Source organism: Sinohyriopsis cumingii, chromosome 8, assembly GCF_028554795.1.
Source record: "Sinohyriopsis cumingii isolate HCF-2022 chromosome 8, ASM2855479v2, whole genome shotgun sequence".
NCBI classification, from domain to species: domain Eukaryota; kingdom Metazoa; phylum Mollusca; class Bivalvia; order Unionida; family Unionidae; genus Sinohyriopsis; species Sinohyriopsis cumingii.
Window position 1 is genome coordinate 117,117,879 of NC_142968.1, and position 26,313 is coordinate 117,144,191.

A 26,313-nucleotide genomic window follows, 5' to 3' on the forward strand; every position below is an offset into this window, starting at 1 on the left:
ACTCGAGGAAAGACTCGATTGTGTTTATCCTGTGGAGGGAAAAATTATCGGGAATTGCTCAGATATTACAAAAAGAGATCCTCGTCGGTGATAACTTGTGAATAAGATTATATTAATCGATTCAAGGCAAATTACGATTTAGACAAACAGAATATTGTATATGGAACTGAAATCAACGATTCCTGCAATGAAAATCACACACGAGTATAGATCTCATCCAACCATCGAGGGATACGAAGCGTCGTCCGATGGTATCGTCAGAAATATCAAAACGAAGAAAAATGTTGGTAGGGTTAGCAATTCGGGTTATCTGCTAATGTTTGTGTTGGAAGAGTCGAATACCAAACCGGAAGTCTCAGCGAAGACACGTAGTTGATAAATTCTTTCGGTGGTGCTAATCCGTACGAGTCAAAATAAACGACTTCGCGAGGATTAATCGCGTAGGCAACCCAATGCGTGCCAGGGCCGGTATTTTCATCGAGATTTATTATTCCTGTCTCGGTAGGGTTTGGTTTTTCTGGTAGTTGATCTCGCATAAATACGCCTCTGAAAATTTTTTTTTTTTTTTCTTTGCTTCGTTGATTAGATCTAAATTTGATAGGGGCGTGTTAATCTTAGGCCGGATCCGTACAAGGGGGGTTGTCCTAGTCTTAGGCCGGATCCGTGATGATATTTTTTTTTACCGTATCGTCCTCCTGTAACTTTTTCTAATATTTTTTTAGCCCCGAATCCACCCAAGGCCGATACTGCGCCTGTTATTAATGGAGCCAGTAAAGGAAGAAGAAAAGGAAGAAATCCGCCTATTTTGACCATGTCTTTGATTGCGCCTATTGAGAGATTCAGATGAACGCCGGAATTCGCTGATTTGGCTCTGGTAAATCGTTCACGTTGACCTCTAGTTAGTGATAGTTTGTTAGGCCCACCGTGAATCTGATTGTTTTTCAAGGTTAATTTCAAACCGCTTCGCTTTGCTGTTGCTGATTGGAGCTTTTTTATCTGACCCGGGGTCAGAGTTACGCTGACGTGTTCGTATGGCATATTAATAATCGCTTAATCTAAATTTGGAATTTATCACATGTTCTCGACAGGAGCATCGATGACTCTCATTTTACCGCTGATTCCCTCCAAGATCATTGTTCTATCGCTGAGGATTACCGCGATGGCTCTTGCTGCTCCGGCTGTGTTAATTCTGGCTTTGAAAAGGATATCGACAACGGATTGTTTAACCAGGTCGAGATGCTCCAAGGAGAAGTAATAGATAGGATAAAGTTTATTAAAATCCAACTGTGATATTTGCAATCCGGTATCGATATTTTGATCGCGGCCCATGAAACTTAGCAATCGATGATACGCGCGAGCAGTCGAAAAATTTTCAAAATCGATGGCTATTTCCTCCGATGGTTCTTGCTGACCGTTTATTCTCAGTGAAACGTTTGTTGTTGCAAATTTGTCGAATATCATATGACTGTGAAGTTGATCGTATCTGTTTGCGGCTTGAAGAGCAACGAAGATATGCCTAGGTGCCGAAGCACCCTGTTGTGACGCAGTTCGCCAGGTAAATATTCCATTGATATTAACATCACAGGAGTCTGTCATCGTTGTCAACCAGGACATGACGGATTTTCCGCCTTGATTCATGAATGATAATAATTTTTCTTCCTCGATCATCGATGGAACTATCGCTGGCATCCACAAGGTAAATTTAGTTAGTAGTACTTTACCTTGATCAACAACAACAGCGTCTCTCCAGATGGCTTTGTCACTGCCAGCAGCGTCTCGAATGAAAGTTATCGTGTGTTTTGCTCCGTAAATAACTTTTCTGAAATGTCTGCAAAATCCAAAAATGTGAGATAACGGAATTGCACATGAGAATCTTCGTTCATCTCCCTTTAGCATAGCTCTCCGCGTGGCAAATCCAAGGTTATAATTATTATTGATGCCGAGCATTACATCAACGTTTGTGGCGGCAGCGCCAGCGGGAGATTGCGGTACACCGGTGGTATACTGGATATGATCAGCGCGATCAGTATTATCTTTGGCGAACATCATACTAGGGCCGGCTGATCTGGTAAAATCATCCGAGTATCTCGCTAGTCCTATTATCGTTGTTGCTATATCAACGTTGTCCGTGATTGATTCGATTTCTCTTCCATCGATCATGTAAGTGACACTCTTGAATAATGCCATAATGCCGTTATTGACAAATCCGACTTTAAAATCTGCTCCATAGTCGGTATTATCGTTTTTCTTAATTTTCCCAACAACTTCGATATATGCCTCAGATGGAAGAAAATATCTTGTTGTATCGTGAACTTGAATTTCCAAGCGATTAGGTGTATTTGGGTCAACTGCATCGTACGAGAAATACTGGAAATCCCGCACGGATATGTCTCTGCCTACAGGCTCGTCCATGTCGAACACTTCATTTGACACTTGTGCGAACATTTATTATTAAGAATATCATCTAAAACGAAGACCACTACCTGAAATGAAGCTTGTATTTGCAACTTCATTTGCGAGATTTGTATTTGCAACTTCCTTTGCTAGATTTGTCTTAGCAACTTCCTTTACTAGATTTGTCTTAGCAACTTCCTGCGCTAGATCGTTTATTTTTTTATTTGCCGCGTCGTTTATGACTTTACTGATCTCGGGTGGCATTTCTCTGGTGCTGGGTAATTTGACGGGTTGTTTTTTACGCATTAAATTTAATATTTTACTTTTGACAGTATTGAAGCCTTTACTGGCCAAATTACCGATACCAGAAATGGCAGTCTCGCCGATCTTTCCTATTGCTTTTGACGCGAATTGTTTGATCGTGGGTCCGATTTTAGGTATTACTCGCGTAACGAGACTTCCAATGATATCGCCGAATCCATTGCCGTGTATATATTTGTACACGGGTAATCTAGAGTTTACTATGCGGACCTGTTTGGGTCTGCGTTGATGTTTGTGAACAATCATGTTATTTCAATTGTGTTGTTTTAATCGATGAGTTCATCAACGAGTTCTTTGTAAATGTGAGAATTAATGACACCACCGCGGAATAACCGCTGACAAATATCTGAGGCTTCGTTGATTACTTCGCGAGAGTTATTTCCGGCTCGTTTTCCTCCGATTAATACCTCGAGGCGAGACACGTCGTTGACAACGCTGTCAGGGCAAATGGTATATCCGCTACCTGTTTTTGGTTCTGGTGTTGATGGTTCGCTAAACCACTCCGATAACACGTCCTCCTCTTCCTCTTCTTTTTCTTTTTCTTCTTCATTTTTTTGTATTATTTTTTTGATAAAATCTTGGTAACCCGGGTCATCAAGATTGATGGATTTTTTCTTTGAAGCAAAATATACCGCGGGAACCCAACTTTCTTTAGTAAATTTATTAACGCGTCCCGACTTCAAATATTTACCTCTTTCATCGAAGCCAAATCTGGCAATATCGATTAAAATATCCTCGCCTTTGTTGAAAAAATCGGAGGAACTTTCGTCGAAATGTGTGCGTGGAAAAGTTCCTGAGATATTGGTTCCCTTATCTGTTGGAGGAAGTATCTGAGATGTATCAGAGGATTTTATTTGGGGTATTTTCTTTGGTTTCGAAGATTCAGGTTTTTCTTCCACCCTCTTAGGTTGACTCATTTTATGCGTGAATCTATCCCGTGCTGATTTACGAAATTCATTAAAAATCGCGTCGCCCTTAGGTATCCTGGATAAATTAAATCTAGCTCGGTATAGATTTCTGATCCAAGATTCTCGCGTTTTAATTTTATCTAATCCATCCTTCGTTAAAAACTTGTGCCTAACATTAAATGAATCTTCAGCAAATGCGCCAAGTTCAATAAGATCATTACCAGATAATTTAAATTGCTTTTCCATTGTTGTCCAACCATCATCAGTAAATTTATCTTTTATTAATTCCCGAGACTCTCTACTGCTTTCCTCTTCTTCTTCTTCCTCTTCTTCTTGCTCTGGTTGTTCTTGAGGCAATTGTGATTGTTCTTGCTGCAATTGTTCTCGCAGCGCTTGTGTTTGTGCTCGTACTTGTGCTTTTGTTCGCGCCTGCTGTATTTGTCCTTGTAGTTTTTGTGCTTGTGCTCGCACTCGTGCTTGTGCTTTTTCTTGACGCGTTTGTGTTTGTTCTTGATGAATTTGCTCAAGCTGACCCGGAACCGCTCTAGTGTGTTCCTCAATATCTCTCGTCATGGGAATAAGCCCCTTCTTCCTAAGTTCCTTATCTTTCTTTTCATCACCGTATGCGACTTGTTCAATTGCTCCAGTGACTGGACTCAACAATTTCGACGATATCTCACCGAGATGATATTGCGAGTCTTCGTAATCACGAACTTTTTTCTTAAATAATTGCTTTGCCGGGATAAGTTTCTTTACTGCCGCTAACTCTTCTCGCGCTAATCTGGCAGAATGAGGCTCTCCAACTCTACTAGCTTTCCGACTCATATTATTTTCAACTATATTGTTTTAATGCGAGGTAAAATTAGGATTAGCAGCCAAATCTTGACAAACTTCGTCGACGGAATAAATCCCCCCCCCCCTAAAATCTTTGTCCAGAATCATCGGAATTTGCACACAAAAATTGCAATCGGGGTTGAATTTACGCAAATTAATTTTCGTGGGAAGGCTTATTTTTGAAATCTGAGGCTTCTACGGAGAAAGTTCTCGTAGGAGGCTTTATTTTGGTCTGGCAGTCTGGTCTGTAGAACTTCCCTGCTGCTCCCCCAGCGACAAGATCGAGCTAGACGAAAATCTAAAGTAACAACAACAGTAGTAAAAAAGACAAATCCATCATGGATAATAATAATAATAATAATAATAATAATAATAATAATAATAATAAAGTGATATAAAAAGTGTAGAAAAACTTGAATGTTTATGATTATAAACCATTCTAGAAGTTGCAGACAAAATGCTATAAAGTCCCTGCTTTTTTCCCATATTTAAACTAGACTGTTCAGTTAAAATTATGCCATGATAATTTTTCACTATCAGGTTCTTACTCTCAGTAAAATTTAAAACATTTTGTTTAACACTCACGTTTTATCATGTTGCAGTGGTGTGTGCTTGGGCAGTGCCTGCCCGATCCTCATGCGAGTGCAGCTATCGGTAAATACTGTAAACCCTAAATGCAGTCACGTTGTACCAACTACACTTACTTCAGCTATTCAACACGGCATATCATCATACGTTTTACTAAGTATTACAGTTTATCCAGCTCTCCAAGGGGACGGGATAGTAAAGAGAGAGGCATCGAGTGAAAAGAGAGTGCAAGGGCTCTAAATCTTGTACACTCTTTCTGTCTGACTTCTCACAAGATTTGGTAGATATTAATATATTATAGTGTCAATGAAATTCATGCTATGTACATTTAATATTTCGACCGTTCCAGTGGTCTATTGGTTAGAGCGTCCGCCTCGGATACGGGTGGTCGTGGGTTCGATCCCCAGCCGAGTCATACCAAGGACTTACAAAAATGCTACTAACAGCTGCCTAGCTTGGTGCTCAGCATTAAGAAGTTAGTGTTAGGACTGGTCGGCCTGGTGTCAGGATAATGTGACTGGGGGGACATCATGCTACATGTCTGCGTCATGATGCCCCAGTGCTAGACATCACTATAAACTGTCACATTGCAGACATCCTAGCGATATGACTGAAAAATTGTTAAAATTCCAAAATACACACACACACACACACACACACACACACACATTTAATATTTCACTCTTCTTACAACCACAAGGGAGAGAGAAAAAAATTATATCCATCCCTCTTGCAGATGGCTGCCACATGCAAAAAACAACTATACTGTGTCAAAAATATTTACCCAGACGTTTAAGAGATGCAGTGGAAGATAGACCAGTGGCCGGACAGACGGAGGATATCGTATTATTCCAAAGTCTTAACGTTAACTAAAATGTCTAAGTACTGGGACAATCGAATTACATAATAACTGTTCCTTATGGATAATAAATATCTTTCCGATCATCTGCATGGCTAACCATACAAAAACAGAAAATTTGGGATGGCCTAGAGAGGAGAGCGTCTATTGCTTATTTCTTCGTCTATCGATATATCTAACAGGAACACCTAGCAACACATAACATTCTCTCATGTAGTTTCCAGCGAGACAGTACTTGATAGGTCGCTCTGTCTTTTATGGTCAATACTATTTATATAAATCACATTTCATGAAAGAATTTCTGTTGATATATCATTATAACGTTTCTTCACTGAGTACGCATACTACTACTACTACTACTACTAAATACTCTTCTGTTTCACAGGGTGGAAGTCGACAAGAATGTGTTTTAGTGTCAGTGGACACTGGCGGTGCCACTTAAAGCTGAAATAAAATAAAATATTACGATTAAAGAATGCAAGCTATAACACGAGAGAGAGAGAGAGAGAGAGAGAGAGCGAGAAAGAGAAAGAGACAGACACAAGTTATATGAATGAATTAATCTTTCAATATATATATATATATATATATATATATATATATATATATATATATATATATATATATATTCAAATCAAAATACAGGGATTGACAGAAGACCATAATTAAGAATGGTAAATAATTGCTTCAAGCGAGCTATCATTCTCTTATTAACATACAACTGACAAATAATAGGAATCCACGAGGGAGTAGTTTGCTCAATGCCCAAAGAGGAAACCAAAATTATCATTTTTGATCACTATTTCAGATAGTCATGGAACATTAAAATTTGTTAATTATTGTGTGTCAGCAGTTACTCTATAACATTCTTTATTATCCCACTGCAGCTACTTTGTAAAATTCTAAATTATCCCACTGTAGTTACTCTAAAACATTCTATAGTATCCGACAGCAAAAACTATGTAATCTTCTACATTATCCCACTGCAAGTAATCTGTAAAATCCTATATTAACCCACTGCAAATCCTCTGTAAAATTCTATATTATCCCACTACAGTTACTCTTTAACATCCTATATTATCCTAGTAGTTACTCTATGTACCTTTTTATTATATGGTTTCTTTTGTCTCCGTTAACTTTACACTGTGACAATCGTTCAGTATTTTACGATACTGAACACCTTGATATTGCACGCACGTGCACAACACGTGTGCCTAAAATATTGTAGTGTATTAGGAACTACTTTGTGACCAATCCGTGCTCACTCGTGTAGTAGTCGCTTTAGGGTTTGGTTGACTAAATTTGTCTGCAAATGAACGACAACATCTGTTTCGTCCATTTGAAAGTATAGATGATAAAGTTAACGATGTGGACGATTTCTCTGAGTCAGAAACGAACTTTCAAACAAGCACACGAATGAACGTGACATTCACAATGTCAACAATAAACGTGACAGACGCAGTAATTGGAAATACTGTTCTCATCATTGAAACGCTTACTTAGGAGAAATATTGGTACATTTTCGCAAATAGAATGGTTCAGACTTGACCAGTGTTCTCTAGGGTCTGTAAAAGTATAGCATTGAAAAGCATCTTGAGGCCAAGGACAATCGCATCAATCAGAGACGTAACATTTTACAAGTCTGTCAAAATACTAGATTTGACAAAAAAGTGAACCTGAAGGTTTTGGTAGGACACTAATAACATCAGAACCAATAATCCAAGACGAAGAAAAAAGTGGACTGTCACACAAAACACCTGCTTTGCAAACTTCCCCGTGTAACTCTTCTGATACAGTGTTTTAGGCTAGTGATAGAAGACACACTGTATGATACACTTCATTGCTGTGGTCTCTCCAAGAGCGTTGTTGTGGGGTTTAACGCCATTTTTCAGCATACGATAGGCTATACATGGCGGCCAGTATTAATGGTGGAGGAAGAACCCGGGAAAACCCCGGGAAGAACCACCGACCCACGAGAAGCTACTGGCAAGCTTTCTCACATACCCACATTGACTGAATCTGAGACTCGAACCGGCGCAGATAGAGGTGAGATGGCAGTGATCCGTAACGGAGAGCGCTTTAGACCACTCGGCCACTCGGGGCCCCCTCTCCAAGAGCGAGATGCAATTGACAGGACATAACCATATGTCTTCCATAGCCGGTAATAAGAATAGTAATAAATATACTTACATTTATTCATCTTGAATTTCCTCAAAATGTATATTTTTTAAGTTTGTAAATCCGAATGTCATGTCCTGGAAACCTGATACACACCGAAACTGTACTAGAATTTCGAGTACATTTCCAGCGGATATCCATTCTCGTTACTGCACTAAACTGACCCAGTAATTCAGTCGATAATAATCAGTAAAGCAGAATTTAACTGGATCAACACAAAAGCAAATTCCATCCATTACAGACCAAATGGAAAAGTTCTAACAATGGGGATTCATTCACAATGTGACTCAAAATGTCAATTTTAAGTAGACCAAAACGACAATTCTTTTTTAAACTATTGCCGAACGCGCGACGAACTTCAAAGGTCGCTAGGTTGTGTTATGTGCGCATTAATATTGTTATTATTTATTGATGAATCTACATTTGTGTATTTGTTTTGGAATGCAGCATAATTTGAATTACTTTGCTTCTTGTAGTGTATTATTTATAATTAAGCCTTAGGTAGAATTAGAAAATGAGTATATAATAAAAAAATTACTGCATTTGTAAGAGAAAAGATGGATTCCACAGATCCGAAAAACTCGTTCGTATTTTCCCATACAAATACAGTAACATATAAATATTATTCCAGTGCAGATACTCTGTACAATTCTATATTATCTCACTGCAGTTACTTTATAACTTTCAATATTATCCCACTGCAAATACTTTTAAAATCCTGTATTATCCCACTGCAGTTACTATATAACATTCAGCATTATCCCACCGTAAATACTTAACAAAAATCTGTATGATCCCACTACAATTACTCTGTAAAATTCTGTATTATCTCACTGTCCGTACTCTGTAAAATTTAATATTATCTCACTGCAAGCATTCTGTAAATATATAATCCAATATTATGCTATTGACTGACCTCTGTGATTATAGTTACAAGGAAATATTCGTTAGAACATTTACCTTGACGGTACTGTGTTAGTTTGCCTTTTACGAGCGTAAACTGATCATGGGATTGATGTTCATAATTTATGGACATGTTTCATTGCCAAGAAACGTAACCTGACAGGACAAGCGTTACACTAAATTACGAATACAACGCCCTCACTACTGACATTTCATCCAGGTTTCATCAATACATCCAGATTACAGTAAATTCCGAAGTAGACAACATTAACATGGTCTAACACGTTGAGAGAAACTAGATTTTATGTATCTATACAGTTTACGAAATGAACGTAATTTTAGTGTTCGTACACATTGTTTCATCTATGGAAGAGGATGTCTAGAAGACCACGTGCAACTGTAACTGTAACTGTAATTGGTAACTGTGTGAAGATCTCATAATCAGATGACATAATAATGATAAATGCTTGCAATTTACATTTCCATATAGAAAGGTTAGGTAGAATATACTTCAATGGTACATCCAGTTGTGGTCAATTGTGTTGTCATTGGTTTAATGTCATTTCCTGCTAGTTGTATGCTACATATGGCGGCCAGTAAACCTGGTGGAGGAAGCAACCCGAAAAAAAAAAAAAAAAAAAAAAACACGGGAAGAATCACTCTCTCACCGGTAGCTACTGACCCGTCCACTTTTATTTCGAACAATATAATTGCATTGGAATAAAATAGTTTCCCTGACAAATTGATGAATATAATTCATTGCAAGATACATGTATGTGTGCATGTAATAACATCTAGAATAGATCGGCAAAGAAAGAATGGTAGTCTTTAACAAGATTTTGACTGATTGTGAAAGGTTGATTATGTATGACTATCGTGATCATGCAAAATAAATGATTGTTTAAACACTGACAGAAATGATGACGTATCTTTTTGCAGAGGATTGTTTATATGGTGATGTCGCTGGAGTCGTATACAAAGGTCAAACATGTGCCGATTACATCAGTGACCAACCCGCTTTCTATTGTTCTGAAGCATTCTATAGAAGTCAGTGTTGTCAGTCATGCGCAAAACTGGTCACAAACATTCCAGGTATATATATTTATGTGTGTATCCATGTCTGAGTGAATGTTTGTGTATGTATGCACACATGTGTCTCCATTTGTTCCTTGGACAGAACACTAACATGTTTCGCCATTTTAGTCATATTTAGATCAACGGTTTATTAACATGAAATAAATGCAAACTACGTGGGACTTAGGACTTTGCTAGAGCAAGCGTTGTCTACACGTCTCTTTGAACGAATCTTCCCATACAATGAACATTTAACTCGAGGAGATTACAATGCGTTCACTGAAGCTTCATATAGATCTTGCAATGTTTTTATTGATATGAATCCCCAGAGTGATTTTTTATGTATGTTTATATTACGTGCTTGTCTTTCTTGAAGAAAAACGTTCTGATCCGTGATCGTCTTTTGGGTGTCTGTGGCTTTTATCTGGCATGTCTCAGGCCATTTTCGAAATTTGAAGCAGGATCTGTAGCAGGTGGGGTCGGATGCTGGAAACATTCCTTAATGTTAAGCAATATTTCATCTGACGGCATTTCATAGTTCTGTTTGTTCTGTTTCAAAATGAAATAAGTGTTGTCTATCAAATGCACCATACTTCCCATTTAACTTATCTAACACCACTGATGACATGGCAAAAGGGGTAATCAAGAAACGTTTCTTCACTTTCCTTGTTTGTATCGCGCAAATCGAAACCGACGGCGTGACTGAGAACTGGCAATAATAACTGAGATATATTGATAACACTTGAAACAGACAGAATGCGTTGGATTTGTTAAAATGGTGAGTCGTATTTCACAACATATATTTCACTTCTTCGAATAGTTTTGTTTTTCAGTTAGCTAAAGAAATTTCTCACAGTCGTATATACTAAAAAAGTGATATCGTTCTATTTCGCGTATTTGTTGCTCGTTCAGCAGAGGGGCACTGACTATAATAGGTCACTAGGTTAGTGCACTTAAATGCTTCGTCATGTTAACGTCTTTAACTCTGGAGAAGACAGTTTCTTATTACTAAAGATATGTACAATGTTTGGGATCTAGGACTTTTCTGAAGCAACTCCTCTGACACAACAATCGCCACTAATTGTGTTATAATAACATAATTAATGCCGAGGTATTTACAAATTTCGAACCGTTGCCGATATTGTCCGTATTCCTTAGATAATTATTTTCGAAATAGCTTTCATATTTTGCATTTCTATGTTCTCATATTTGAAATATATCCCTTTATTTTCATATGTAGATGTAGAAGAATTCCTATCATGCCATGCGATGCCTGATTACTTGGGCTGATAGTGTGTGCCTACACACATCTGTTATACACGCAGCTAGAAGGACAACCACACTGTGAGCTAGAAGAAATAAATATAAACTATTACATTTGAAACAAGGGAGGTATTTTCTGCTAAAGAAATATGACTCAAAGTAATGGATCGTTCGTGATCTTGAATGTTCAGTACATACCATTTTTGACATTTTGTAGAAAATATTACCTATCTAGTACCTGACCAGTTTCGATTCAGCATTGAGTTACAGGAATTTGCCACTGTTGTGCAGATAGTAACCTTAAATAACTTCATCGAGGCGCGATGAGTATCGAGTCAACTTTATTTAAATAATTATGTAATAATAATTAAATAACTAGAGAATCAGTTTTAGAATTTGTTTATTTAGTGAAAATTTAATCTCTTCAAGGATAATTCATATTTTGCCGAAGAAGATTTAAAGTTGATTTAAATTTTGCAGGTTGTCCGTACGGAGACACCGTTAGCTCTTCTATATGTTTGTCAACGGTACCAAGAATGTGCTATAGCAGACGCTATGCACTTATGTGCTGTAAAACCTGCCATGACCTTGAATCTGCTGACCCAGGTAAACCGCCGTTATATTTATAAAGATAATAAACAAATACTAGTTCTTTGTGTACTGACACGAAAACATGTAGCATAGAGAAAGCACACTTAAAGGTTCGATACGCTACAAGCAACTCGCTCAATTGATGCTGGGCCTTTTGCTCGTTTCACGTAACATATGCGGACTGCAACTCTCGATCACGAGTTACATTGCTGCACGCTTTGGTTCAACAACTGAATTTTGTGCAAACTATGAACTTTGTAGGTGTTTGGTAATACAGAAATTTAAGCTTTCTTACTGGACAAACCACATGTAAACTAATGAAAAAGGAGATTAAAGTACACCACTTGCGATGGCTCGACAAGCCATGAATTTCAGTAGATGGTATTCTCGTTTGAACGTTAGCAAGTAAATAAAGAGAAGCATCTAACCTAGGTTAGTTAGTACGGGTATCAATTCATATCACACTGCTCACATAAGTTCCAAAAGTACAACCTTTTAATGTTATATGTCAGTGCAGACATTCGGTTGGAAGAGGTAACTAGAAGAAGTATAATGAATGTCAGTCACAGCAAATAACAGATGCTTTGCTACATAGGACATTTTTAAGTATCTATATAGCATTAATGCGGTTGATTCTTAAGCTATACAAATATCGAAGGTAAATAGCAAACATTACCATTAATGCAGTCCTCATATAACATGTAGTATCCTTACTATTTGTGAAATTTGCAAAACAAATAGGAAAGATAAACGAGGAAGCTCAGTAAACTGGAACTGCATTGATGATGAGTTTTGTTCTTGGTTTTAAAATATAGATATATAATCCACTCCCAACATAATCCTAAATTTGCCCGTATAACGTAAAGTGTTTAATTGCATATGATTACAAAAGAAGTTTAACATATATATTGAACGTGTCTACAAATAGTCTCATATAAGTATGCAGTATAGATGAAGATTTTATTCATTCTTTCATCTCTCCTGGCCACTGATTCTAAATATACATAAAACTGCTCTAACCATACCTCACCCAATGGATCTGATTGACATTCTAATAGATTGTACAGAATCATATTCTAAATTTTAATGCATAGTCGGAACCGTGGGTGAAGAGTAAAGTTATATTGCATACGTACTTAGGCACAAATGTCACGAGAGGTATAATTCCACAATCCCCTACCATCTTTGAAAAATAGGGACATCGTAATACAAAATGCAGAGCGGGTGATTAAATAATATGGAACACATGGATATGCCAAAAAGTATCACAATCATAGTTGTTACGTGTCTATGCTCTTAAAATAAGTATAAAAAAGACAAGTTTTGTAAAATTTAACAAATAATTTACTACCCGAGAATACAAATTGAAAATGAGAAAAAAGAACTTATGGTATTGCGAATTATATCCCAAAACAATAATAGAATATAGACACAAGTCATAATAATAAAAAGTCCTGAATAAAACTCAGTTCAAGTCCCGAAGAGAACCAAAATTGAAGGCGACGACGTGTCTGTTATAGCATATAAAGTGCTAACGTGTCAACAGTCTCTTGTTGAATCACAGAAGTATTATTCCAGGTTTGAATTCAGTATAAATTCCAATGAATGCCTATCCAAGAATTTTATGAGAGCATTTTTGTATTTCTAGAAAAAATAATCACTTGAATTCAATAATTTGAAGAAAATAAAATTCAGCCCAAGCTGATCACAACATAATACAACTAGAAGGTGTTGGATGTTGAATCACGAGTTCTTCTAGTTTACCTGAACAATATCCACGATAATAAGCTCATACCAATAGAGAATAATAAAGATATTATTAGTTGTTTACATAAATGAAATTAAAAAAATTCAGTCAGGTCAAGTAGAAATGAACTCAGGTTTGGATACGGTCAAGTTCAACATACAATGTTACATAACAAGGGCATGTAATACAATAAAAAATTAAGGAATTCTTAGATTTGTGTGATTACTTGTGTGATTATTGAAATTCGGCGCAACGGAAATATCCTGAGCCCGAAATAATCAGCCAATTACTGGGAGAAAACGTCACGGAGTGAAGTGCAAGTGAGTTTCCAAGATGCCATGGCTCACTAGTAGTGAATTCCGGCCAAAACCGAATAAATGTCCCTGTCGTAAGATAGTCCATATTAAAATCTAGTGGTGTAAATTGGTGGTGTGACTGCAGTGGCAGTATTTACGGTAGGAAACCGGTAAATTACACGAAGGAATAAATAAGAAGGGATTTGGCAGATACCGATTATGTCTCCATGGGGGCAAATATGGTGTAGTTATATTGGCGAAATGTGCCTGGAAAACATACATTGACTGGCCTAAGGTGGCGGAGTTAAAATAGTTCCCAGTGTTAGGGGATACTTCTAAGGCGTGAAAGTTTGGCGGTACGGAAACATGATGAAGATAAGCCATGCAGATGTGCGGTTGATATATATTTGGCAGTTTGTTTTATCTGTGGTCTTGCATTAATTAGAGTAAAATTTAGGTATAGAATGGACACGTCGGGCTTTCGAATATACAACTGAAGTTGTATGGAAGTCTTTCGAAAGTTGCTGTAAACTTATGACTTCTAGCGAGAATCGCGCCAGGGTTTGACAACCGCTCGGTCAAGTAAGGACCCTTGTCTTGTAACAATAACATAGTGAAGCATTATGAATAGTAAAGCGACACAGAATAACCTGACGCAAATATAATCACCACAGGTTTTAACGACACGACCGGATTTAGGACATTTGAAGTCATAATACCTAAATGTAAAGAATTTTATCATCAAAGGTTAGTTAAGAGCTTAAACTGCAGTCTAGAGTCCAGCAATATGATCCAATGAAATTTAAGCCTGACTAAAATACAACCAACCAGAGACCCCAGGTGACCGAGTAGTCTAAGTTAGATCGCCTTTACCAATAATTGGCATCTCACAACTGACCGCATGGAGTAGTCATATGGGGCACTTGGGTGTCAAATGTGAATTAATATTAATCAAACGATTTTATATTTTATTTGACACGTGCGTATCAAACGGGAATTAAAATGAATATGACACATGGGGATCAAACGAGAAATTAACATGGGGAGACACTTGGAGCTCAAAAGTGTTTATAGGATCAAATGGTAACAATGTTACAAGTGGCTAACCTCAATTGACTGGTGACTTAGTAACCGTGTTCGAATTGACCTCAATACGCGCCACTCTAGGTAAGTATCAGGAAAACTATATTAAATGTGTCCATAGGCTTAATATGCGGGGACACTTTGGGGTAAAGCTTAGCTGTTATGTTAGCCTCAAGTTTAAGAGAAGGAGATGAAATCTAACAAGCATACTCTTATACGCTACATAAATCGTTAAACCCCCATACACACATTGTTCGAAACATCTTGTGGTAGATTAGAGCTTAAGAAGAGATGAAAACTCAAAAAATACTCTCTCATACCACCTATTACAACAAACACACTATACACAAACTCTTATACTCATTGTCTAGTCTTCACATACCAAGTATCAGAACTAACAGTCAAGGATCGAAAATAAAAGACATGTAATCCAAAAAACATACTGTCAAGTACACCAACTTTACGATCGAAAATTCCAAACGTAATCCAAATGCCATGGGCGGTGCTCAAAATCCCACACCGACCACAAGAAGAAATTAGTATTCTGTAAATAAAGGAGAAGAAATAGCACATAAATGCTACCCATCACATCATCAATACAGCGCCTTTAAAATCCACCCTGTCCAAAACCCCTGTACCCCATCATTCAATGTTGTGTGCGAGTACGTGAGTGTTCATCCAAACTTTAAACATCAAGACAAACAGGCATTTACGTTTTCTTTCAGGTACATTCTCTCTTTTGGAATCACAACAAACATTTCACAACACATCAAAAAGTCTGTATTCTTATTCTTTCACTCTTCCTCTCCTTTTGAATTTATTCACCGATACGATTTATTCCGCATTTCACTTACACTTTTAGTATTCTGGATGTTGTTACTATTAATGACGGGAATAGCTTCTCCATTTTCTGAAAACCTCTCCTTTTCTACTTCCATTTGCGTCTTTTGTTTCTTATTTGTTTTTCTTAGGGCACTCAGAACGCCAATGGACTTTCTCCTGCCAATGATAACATGTATATTCACCATTGTCTCTCGTTTCACCTATTTCTTCTTGGCTTTTAACGTTGTAGGTATTGTAGAGCCCAATATCCTTTCTCCTGAACGTTGTAGCAAGTATCTTGAATGTATCTCGAGAGGAGTAGTAGTCCGCTGTCTTCCCTGCTCTATACTTTCGTATTATGCTTTCTAAAGTTCTGATCACAACAGCAGCTTGTGTGCTAAATCTCTTATAAGAAGGCTGATCTGTGTTGTCTATTCCATCTTCACTGCTTGAGAGTTCAATTAATGTTATGACTCAAAGACAACTAGAGCTATATATACAGGGGTCAGCTGCATGTAGAACCTAGTCAAAGGAAATTTTGCAATCAAGATGAACGTTCGCACGATTTCAGTGAGAAAGAAGAGGAAGGTGAGAGGCAACGAAGAGACATATTGCCTCACACACGAGAGGAAGTGATGGCTTAACTCTTTTACCGCGATTTTGAAGACGACACGAGTGAGCCTGAATCAACACTATTGAAGTCTGCCCCCAAGACTAAGAGAGCTAACCGCAAACGAAAGTCAGTGAGTAGCTTCCTAAAATTATTAGCACGTTCGAGAGACACAAAAGTGCACTTCTAGAATGTTTAGAATAATGGCTTACATGTACACGGTGAAATGTAAAGCTTTTAAGTCTGATTTGCCACCCGAAAAAGAAGGTTTAATGGCCGATTTGTGGGATTCCTAGTTAGAGACACAGAAACTACAATGCCAATCCAAAGAAGACGATCGTTTGAGATCCTCCATTCATCACGTCGGTATGATGTGACCCATCTGGATCGAGTTAGCACTCAGGCAGAATTGACACCCTCCAAAGTGATCGAAAAAATTCAACGAGTTCAGTAATCCAATGATGAGTTTCAGATCACCGATGGAAAAGCTAAACTTGACATAACCCACGTTTCCCGTCGAGAAAGAAACGGACGCAGAAAAATTGGTATTGGTGGATGCCATCTGCACTACCAAACGCAGCATCGTCCAAACAAAAATTCCCAGGACTACATGTCGTTAGTCTGGGCCACTGCCGTGAGTAGAACGTATGAAAAGAAGAGGGAAGCCACGAAACAGTTCGTTATCAACACCATCCACAATAATTAGAACGTTGATTATGCAGGAGGTCATGCTCTGTGGGCTTTTCATTTCACACCTGATCAAGGCAGCGACGAGAGCCATATCCGCCCTATAAAATCAGTCAAACTGCGCGTGGAGCTTCAGTTGGCTACAGCTCTAGCCAACACGGAGAACGTGATCTTGCATACAGAATGTGATAATACTCTGGAAGTCACCAGTTTTAGAGAACTGATTCTGGACTATTTGTCTAGATTATTGGAAGCTATGTAAGAATACAAACCATCTTTTGAATGTGGAGCATCTCTGGAGATGGGAGGCGATGGTGTCTTTGAGCCAGCACAAGAAGAAGTAAAACAACCTACATAAGAAAAAGTCAAAGACAAATTCATGAAGCTGAGGTGCCATCACGAAACAAGAAAAAGTTTTAGACTCTTGTTTTGCTAGAAACCTTGCAGAACAAATTAGAGGTCTCATACTTGGCAAATGTACATTACCATGGGGCGAAAATTTGAAACTGAAGATGCTGACCCAAGAAAATAAGTTAGAAAAGTATCTGGATACGGCTTGGAATCTCGTCTGGAAATGGTATAAGAATTGCATAAAGATCCCTACACTCCACTGAATTGTCTGGAGATCCAACGCATCGAAGTTTTCTTTAGACAGAGTATAGAGACATGGCGTCGTTGTGAATCAGCTTTCTTGACAGATATTGACAAGGAAAAAGTCAAGAGTGAATTGATAACTCTTAATTGTTTTGTTATTCCATATGATCCAATAAACAATAATTACAAGTGAATAGAATCGATACCTGGGAACTTCATTAAAGTCTGTCGCACAGTGGTTACACTGTTTCTTGGAATCCTTTAGTGTGCTAAGGATGAATTTCCTCATCGTATACCTGAAGATAATCCAGCCTATCTCATTAACACATGCGACATTTATCAACTAGGAACCCAATGGGTAGCCGTCTACTTTCATGACGATCACGATGTGGACTATTTTGATTCTTAAGGATCATCGTCTTTGGAAGGTGCTATCATTGTCTGTATGAGACGAAATGCAAAATCGACTCGATTCAACAAAGCGAAATTACATGGAACAAATGCCATGGTCTGTGGACAATAGCGTGTGCATTTTCTTCATCAATGCAGTCTAGTATAACCCTGAGAACATTTAGCGACTATTTTTGCCGTAAGTGTTAAAACCGATGATAAGTTAATATGATGATTTCGTGAGGATGATGGTTCTTGTTTGTATTCAGCTAGGAAACGTAGCGTACATCAATATAAAAATGACCTAGATAGGTAAAGTAAAATTTTACTCCACAAAGATGTCAGCCTTGTAAATATGTTTCCATTTGGAATTGTTGACTTGATGATTTGTATTTTATGTATGATAAGCTTTTACTTGAAATTAAATATGTTTTTTAAATGGTGTTCTGTTTATTAATTGAAACTGTATGAATATATGCTATTTCATCTCTCTCTATACTCACAGTGAAAACGAAGGGATATTTCCCTTCACAAATTCTCTTTAAGGCATGCAAAGAGGTAAAATTTGTCAGTTTGACCAGCCATCATTCCTGTATCTTGATGATTTGTTATACTGTGATTTAAACAATATCACACGCACACGCTGAGTATTGAACGATGGTGTAATGAGACCTTGGAATTTATTTGTGGTTTTCTGTGTGTGTCGATTGTTGGATCGTATATATTGTGTGACGGACAGTATTTTTGCGAGATATCTTCTTCGTTAACACGATATCCATTTTTGTCTGATAGTTGGTGTGGGACATTATACAAGGCGTTTTGGATAATGTGTATGGAATCTTGGATGGTATAGATAGTGTGACAAATAATATTTGTTATATTTAATTTGTTTTTAACACTTCTACCTTTGGTCTGATATTTGGTATGCAGAAACTAGACAGAAGGTTTTGTATTGTATGTATACGGTGGGGTGTGAGAGTAGATTTGTGAGATTTCATCTTCTATTAAACTCTAAACTACCACAAAAAGTTTTAGATAGTGTGCGTGTTTATGTGCTGGTGGACGATACAGGTGGGGTGTGAGAATATGTTTGTGAGATTTATCCCCTTCTCTTAAACTAAAAGCTAAAACAATACGACTTGGATAGGGTGTATGGTGTGCTGGATGGTATATGTGGTGCGATATGCAACATTTTTGTGAGATTCCATCTCCTTATCGTAATATTAAACTAACACAAGACGTTATAAATAGTGCGTGTGTCTTTGTTCCTTTATTTGTCTATGTTGACAACTCAATCTTTAAACCCTGTATTGTTACCCTTCCTCTCTGACCCCATAAACCCTTTTGTTGTATATGTGTTCGTTTGTTTATTTTGAAAACTCAAACTGAAGACCATTTACCATTGCACTTCCACTTGGACTCTACAACCTCTTTTTGCATTAGTGTTTGCTTGTTGGTCCCTATTATCAAATTTAATCCTGTGTGCTAATTTTGACCCCCAAGTGTCTTGTTTGATCCAAATTATCCCGCATATTAAGGCTATGGACACATTTAACATAGATGTCCCCATACTTACCTAGACGAACTCGTTTTGAGGTCAACTCCAGCACCGTTACTAAGTCACTACCCGACTGACGTCGGACACTTGTAAGCCTGTTGCATTTGAACCAATAAACTCTATTGAAATCCAAGTATTTTCCCATGTTTATTTCTCGTTTGACCCCATGCGTCATTTCTAATTTAATTCCCGTTTGACCCACAAGTGTTAAATAATACTTTCGATTAATGATAATTCATGTTTGAACCCCAAATGCCTTATATCACAAGTCTAAATTTAATACGTTAAAAATCTTGCCAATTGTTTTACGTGGGTCGGTGATTCTTATTGTGGGTTTCCGTGATTCTTCCTCCACCAGCGATAATAGCCGTCATGTATAGCCTCTCAGGTGTTGGAAAATGGTGCTTATCCACAACAAATACAACAGCAGTAAAGGGAGTGTCTTGAGGTTATAGTTAAAATCTTAAACGAACTGATGAAATAAAGGTCTGGCCGTGGAACTAGCATAGATTAATAATATCTTTAAAAAAACAATTAAAAAAGAAATGTAATTTCAGGCTGCCGATGGGGTGATAAGGCTACATTTTGCAACATTCTGAAGTCACAAGAGTGCTACAGTAAAGCAGACACCTGCTGCTTAATTTGCAATACTACCTACAAAACGGACATACCTGGTGAGTAAGATTTAGACGCAACAAGCAGCTACACACACACACACACACACACACACACACACACATATATATATATATATATATATATATATATATATATATATATATATATATATATATATATATATATATATATATATATATATATATATATATACATACCTGAATACCTACCTTGACAAATACGATTTCATTTACATATAACATCAAACCCCTGATCAGACGAATCAGAAATATAACTTTCTACTCGGAGGTATTGCAAGAAATAGGCACGAAACTTATGGTCGCTGTCAATGAAAAATTAAGCAACAGAAACATATAGAGCTATTCCAAATGTTCTAGTTTCCAAGTTTTCATGATCACGATCATGTAGTGATACATTTGATTGGTCAGACAAATCCCAGTCTGATTTTATTATTGAGAATAATGAGCCATTGATGTCGAAGGATTCTATGTCATTTAATGGTGATTCTGCCGATCCTATCCCTATTAAAATATTAAAGAACACAGAGTCTTTTAATGTCGGTTATTTTGCCTTTATTTGAGAAAAATTATTTTAATGAAAGGTTTTTTTTTTAGAAAGTAAAGTGTGGCAATGTCATCAGACATAGCTCAGGGGCCTATCACGGTTGGAGTGGTAGGTTCCTTGCCAATGAAGGGTGTTAATTTAAAGCTAGGAAATGATGCCGCTAGAGATAAGGTTGTGATAACTGACAAGCCTTGTTTAGATCTAAAGGCTGACACTACTGAAAATAAAGCCATTTTTTATACCCTGTTTGTGCAGTGTTACTAGATCTAGGGCAACCAGAGCTCTTGAGAACAAAGATAATCAGGAAATTTTTCCTCTGGCTGACATATTTATTGGTCAGCCTTTTGATAAGGTAACTTTTGTTCCTGTGACTGATCAGTCAAAAGGTATGGATCATTGTGATCTTCTTTTTAACACTTATTTTCTCGTTTCTAATTATGGTAACTTACCAAAATAAGTTGTCGTCGAACAGTAAAAGGACCCCGAGGTCTCCTAGTTGTTTCAGAGGGCTTTTATCAAAGCTGATTATGCGGAGGCACAGACTTGCTATTTTTAACAAAACGGGATCCTATGATAAAATGTAGACCACCTGAGGGACCCGCTGGTGACGAGTGGTCAGTGAGGTATAAACTATTTGTTCCAAAGTCGTATAGACAGAAAATTCTTAGTATAGCCAAAACTCTCCATTGACTGGTCATACAGAGTAAATGAATCTTGTTAAAAAGTTACCCAATAATTTATAATAGCCAAAACATAAAGATATGTTTCCAAATGCTGGAGATTTTGTCTCAATTGTCAAACTGTAAGAAAACCCAACCAGAAGATACCCAAAACTCAATTGCTACATATTCTTGCATTTGACGAACCATTTAGCAGAATGACTGTAGAGTGTGTAGGTCCCTTACCTAAAACAAAGTCTGGCAATACTTGTTGACCATAATGCGTGAGTCGACAAAAGTTCCAGATTCTATTTCGTTGCGGACTATTATGTCTAACACTATTGCAAAAGCCAGAATAAAGCTGTTTACACTTTTTGGTCTTTCCAAATCCAACTGATTTGATCAATGTTCTAATTTCATAACAAGGATCTTCCAACAAATTATGCATGCATTAGAGGTATCCAACATTTAAGTCCTCAGAATATGGCACTAAAAATCATGGGGCGTTGGAAAGATTTCATAACACTTAAAAAAAATGATTTGGTTCATGCTAGAAAAGACTGGGAGGAAGGTATTCATTTACCATTGTTTACTGTTGGGGGGCAGTTCAATAGTCCTTAAGAGTTAGCCTTTCTGAACTTACTTTTGGACGTACTGTTCGTAGATCATTGAAGTTGTTGAAAGAGAAACGTCTTTTAACAGAGAATTCTGAGATTAATTTACTTGGTTATTTCTCAGATTTTAAATACAAGCTGTCGATGGCTTGTAAGATAGCATGAAACAATAGTCAGTCAGCCTAACCACAAATGCAATTAAGCTATGGCAGAGATATGAAGGAAATACATTTTCAGGATAGTGATAAAGTTCTGGCTTTCTTGCCCGCATCTCAAAGTCACTCTTCAGGCTTTTTATCATGGCCCTTATACAGAGTAAAAGAAACTGAGAAAAGTAATTTATATTACCAACACTCATTGGGGCGGGAAGGGCGGAAACAGAGACAACATTGCCACATAAATACGTTAAAGGAGTATGTGGATAGAGATAGCTACGTTAATCATTCAGTCAATGTAGTTGTTCCTGTGCCCAACAGTGTAGATTTAAATGATCACGTGCAACCGTATTATGTTGAAATTAGTATAACCAGCCTTCGACATCCAGAAATATTAAAGTATGTGGAGGAGAAACTTTTAAATCAACAGCTGCAAGAAAAGAATTAATTAAAGCATCGAATATTTGAATATGAGAGCTTATTTCCAAATGTTGTAATTCGAACAAACAAAGCCTAACATTAAGATGAAAGTGGAAATTCTACACCTGTATAACAGCACCCTTACAGGGTGAATCCTCTCAAGCAGGAATGTTTGAAAAAGGATATTGAATATATTTAGAATAATGTCTCTATTGAACCAAGCAAAAGTAACCGGAGTTTACCGCGTACACTTGTATCGAAACCAGCTAAGACTTTGCGCGTGTACATTGACTATAGAAAGGTGAACAGTGTCACCGAAATAGAGTCATTTTCTATACCTAGAATTGATGACTCTAGTGACTAAATTGCAGATCAAAATATGCCAGTTTGACCTAAAAGTGGTTCTGGCAGATTCATCTAACAGATTGCGCAAATAAAATGTTGGTCTTTGCAATTCTAGATGTATTCTAATTATATAAAGTAAATCTACTTGGTATGAAAAAAGTCTCCCTCAACATTCTCGCGTTAAATGAACATTTGGTGTAGATAGCTGTGACGTCATTGTGTATAGTGAATACCTGGAATGATCACCTGAAAACTATAAGGAATTTCTTTGTTCGACTGAGGCAAGTTTGAAAATCAATTTAAGTAAAACTGAGATTGCAGACCTTGTGTTACACTTTTAGGATATATTGTGGGACTTGATCAAGTTAAGCCTGTATAATGTAAGGTTAAGGCTTTATCTGAATTCCCTATGACCATTAGATAAAATAAATGATCTGATTTTGGGGTATGGTTGGATATTATATGAAGTTTTCATCAAAGGTTTCCATAATTGCTGAGTTCCTGACCTATTGTTGAGTAAGAAGACTAAGGTTTATAGGTCTGACAAATGTAAAGGGGCGTTCGATAAGTCAAAGGCCACACATAAATGTACAGCGGTTCGTTCAGCTCCATATTTAAATTAATCATGTAAAATATCTGTTGATGCAAGCGATGTTAGAACTGGTGGTGTATTAGTTCAAGAGGACGAAAAAAATGGTGTTGATCATCCATTGTGGTATTTCTCTAAAACTTTAAAGAAGCACCAATGACTTTATTCCATTATCTAGTTTGAGTGCGTGGCTCTCATTCTGGCTTTACAACACTTTCAAGTGTATATCAATTCAACTACTTCTCCGATTACTTTATTCAGTGACCACAACCCCCTTATTTTCATCAATAAAATAAAAATATAAATCAGAGATTGTTTAAAAATATAAATCAGAGATTGTTTAGGTGGAGTTTAATTATGCAAGAATACATCATCAACACTAGGCACACGAGGAGAAAATAGAATTTAATCGCAAGTGCACTTTCACATGTATTGGAGTTATATAGTGCTTTATTTTGTATAATTTTTGTGTATATTCATTATACATCCTACTGAGTGATTTCATCATTATTATCATTGTGTACGTAAATCTTTATTTTCCTTATGAATGGAGGTGTTATGTAGATCTATAAATTTTGTAATTTATGTTATTGTAGTAGGCAATTATAGCTAAGTTTAGTATATGTGAATAAGTTCTATTTTAAGATATTGAAAATGCAATATTGGATTGGATCTTTAAATAGATGCTTACGTAGGTGTTTACAATTATTATTAATATTATTAATAATGAAACCTATTGATAAGTCTGGGTTTTTTCCCATTGGATAGGTCGTCGGATGTCTACTTAGATGAATTGCAATAATCACCACAGTTGTCATGTTTTTTAATTCGCAAAAACCACCAAAATGAAACCAAACAAATTCTTCAGTTTATTATGAAATAAATATTACATGTAAGGGAATAAATACTCTGATCAGATGGTGCTGAGTAAAGGATAGAATGTAAACAGTTTTGTCTGTGTTGAATACGATGCAAGATTAGTACTAGTACTAGTTACGTATAAATTAATATTAAGTTATATTCTTCTTCTTCTTCTTCTTCTTCTTATTATTATTATTATTATTCCTACAGGTTGCATGTACGGAGACAAAATCAACACTTGCGACCAGATTATGTGTCCAACATATGACCATGACAAACTGTCTCTTTGCTGTAACACATGCCATGATTTTGTCCCTCCCATTGTAGGGTAGATGACCAGTAAATACTTACGCTGTCCTTCTCATCAGTCTAATCAGAATACGCTGTGAGCACTACATATATTAATGGCGAGAAAATAACGCTTAGTGATAATGTCTATGTGCACAATATTCATTCCGAAGAGAACAAAAATCTTGGTCTACAGAAAGTCATCTTTGATCTGACATATCTTATTAACATTTAAACAAAATTCATTTGTTTTGCGTGTAGCATACATCAGTATGAAGGAATGGATGATAACGTATATTAAAACACACGTGCACTTGGTGTACATTTAACGCATTCTGATAATTTAGGTTAACTGTATTTGCTTGTTAGTGAAATATAAAAAATACACAAGTCCTCCAAAGTAACTAAATACTTCAATATTTCTAAACAATCTATACTATAAGAGATACACGCATTACTCGTATTCCAGATATACCGTTATACTAAGGAAATAATGCAAATTTGCATTCAGATATTGTTATTACTTGTCAATATGACTGTGCAGTCAAAAAAGGTATACATTTGTGTCCTATCAAATTCATAATTGACACAATATAATCCTTAAGTATGATAATATTACTTACATTTTTACCAAAAAATATGTTAAAAATAGTAATTGCCAGATGAAATCTGTTTAAGTTTGTTTTTCTGCAATTTGATTTGCCACAGGTATACAAATTTACCAAACGTATCAGATACTAGTGGACTGATCTGTCACTGCCTTGTTACAGACACACTCTGAAATAAACTCTAATGGCACATGTATCATTTTGTCATTTTTGTATTTGGTTTGGAACCATTAACTTAACGCAAACACATGTTTTTAAGCTATGAAGTAATTTAAGAACACCGAGTCATTGAAGACAATGCTGGATTTAGTGTTTTAGTACCTACTTTTATGGATGCTTGGAATTACACGACTAATTCCATAAATTTGTCCAGACGTATTGTTTGCACATCTATCACTGACCAAACAAGAGTGCAGGACGGCCTCACCGCCCATGCGTTGCACAGCAGGAACCCCACACCCATGATTTTCAAGCTCAAGAAAGAACATTATCGACCATAGATGTATGCAAGATCAAAAGCCAAAAACATAACACTATGTATTGATATCATGAATATATGCTACAATCAGTACATATATATATATATATATATATATATATATATATATATATATATATATATATATATATATATATATATATATATATATATCTATATATATATATATATATATATATATATATATATATATATATATATATATATATATATATATATATATAATTTGTATTTTCTCTAGATGTTTGTCCCGAACAGCTGACAAAATAGCCACACCCCTACCCCCTCAACCACGGCAATATTTATAATTTACTCAAGCTTATCTGAGATCTATATGAATAAACAGCGATGTTTACAAAGAAGGATGGTGCT

General features: G+C 36.6%; 1 protein-coding gene across 1 annotated transcript in view; it reads left to right on the plus strand.

Annotated features, from left to right (window-relative positions):
- The window catches only part of LOC149794475 (A disintegrin and metalloproteinase with thrombospondin motifs 12-like), a 100,873-nt gene extending 75,359 nt beyond the window's left edge, over nt 1-25,514 (plus strand). The window contains exons 11-15 of the mRNA XM_089966573.1: nt 5,060-5,111; nt 9,925-10,077; nt 11,803-11,928; nt 20,258-20,374; nt 24,757-25,514. Of these exons, the coding sequence (XP_089822699.1) occupies nt 5,060-5,111; nt 9,925-10,077; nt 11,803-11,928; nt 20,258-20,374; nt 24,757-24,878 (570 nt within the window). The 3' untranslated portion in view covers nt 24,879-25,514. The remainder of the gene's footprint in view (nt 1-5,059; nt 5,112-9,924; nt 10,078-11,802; nt 11,929-20,257; nt 20,375-24,756) is intronic.
- Nucleotides 25,515-26,313: the final 799 nt, after the last annotated feature.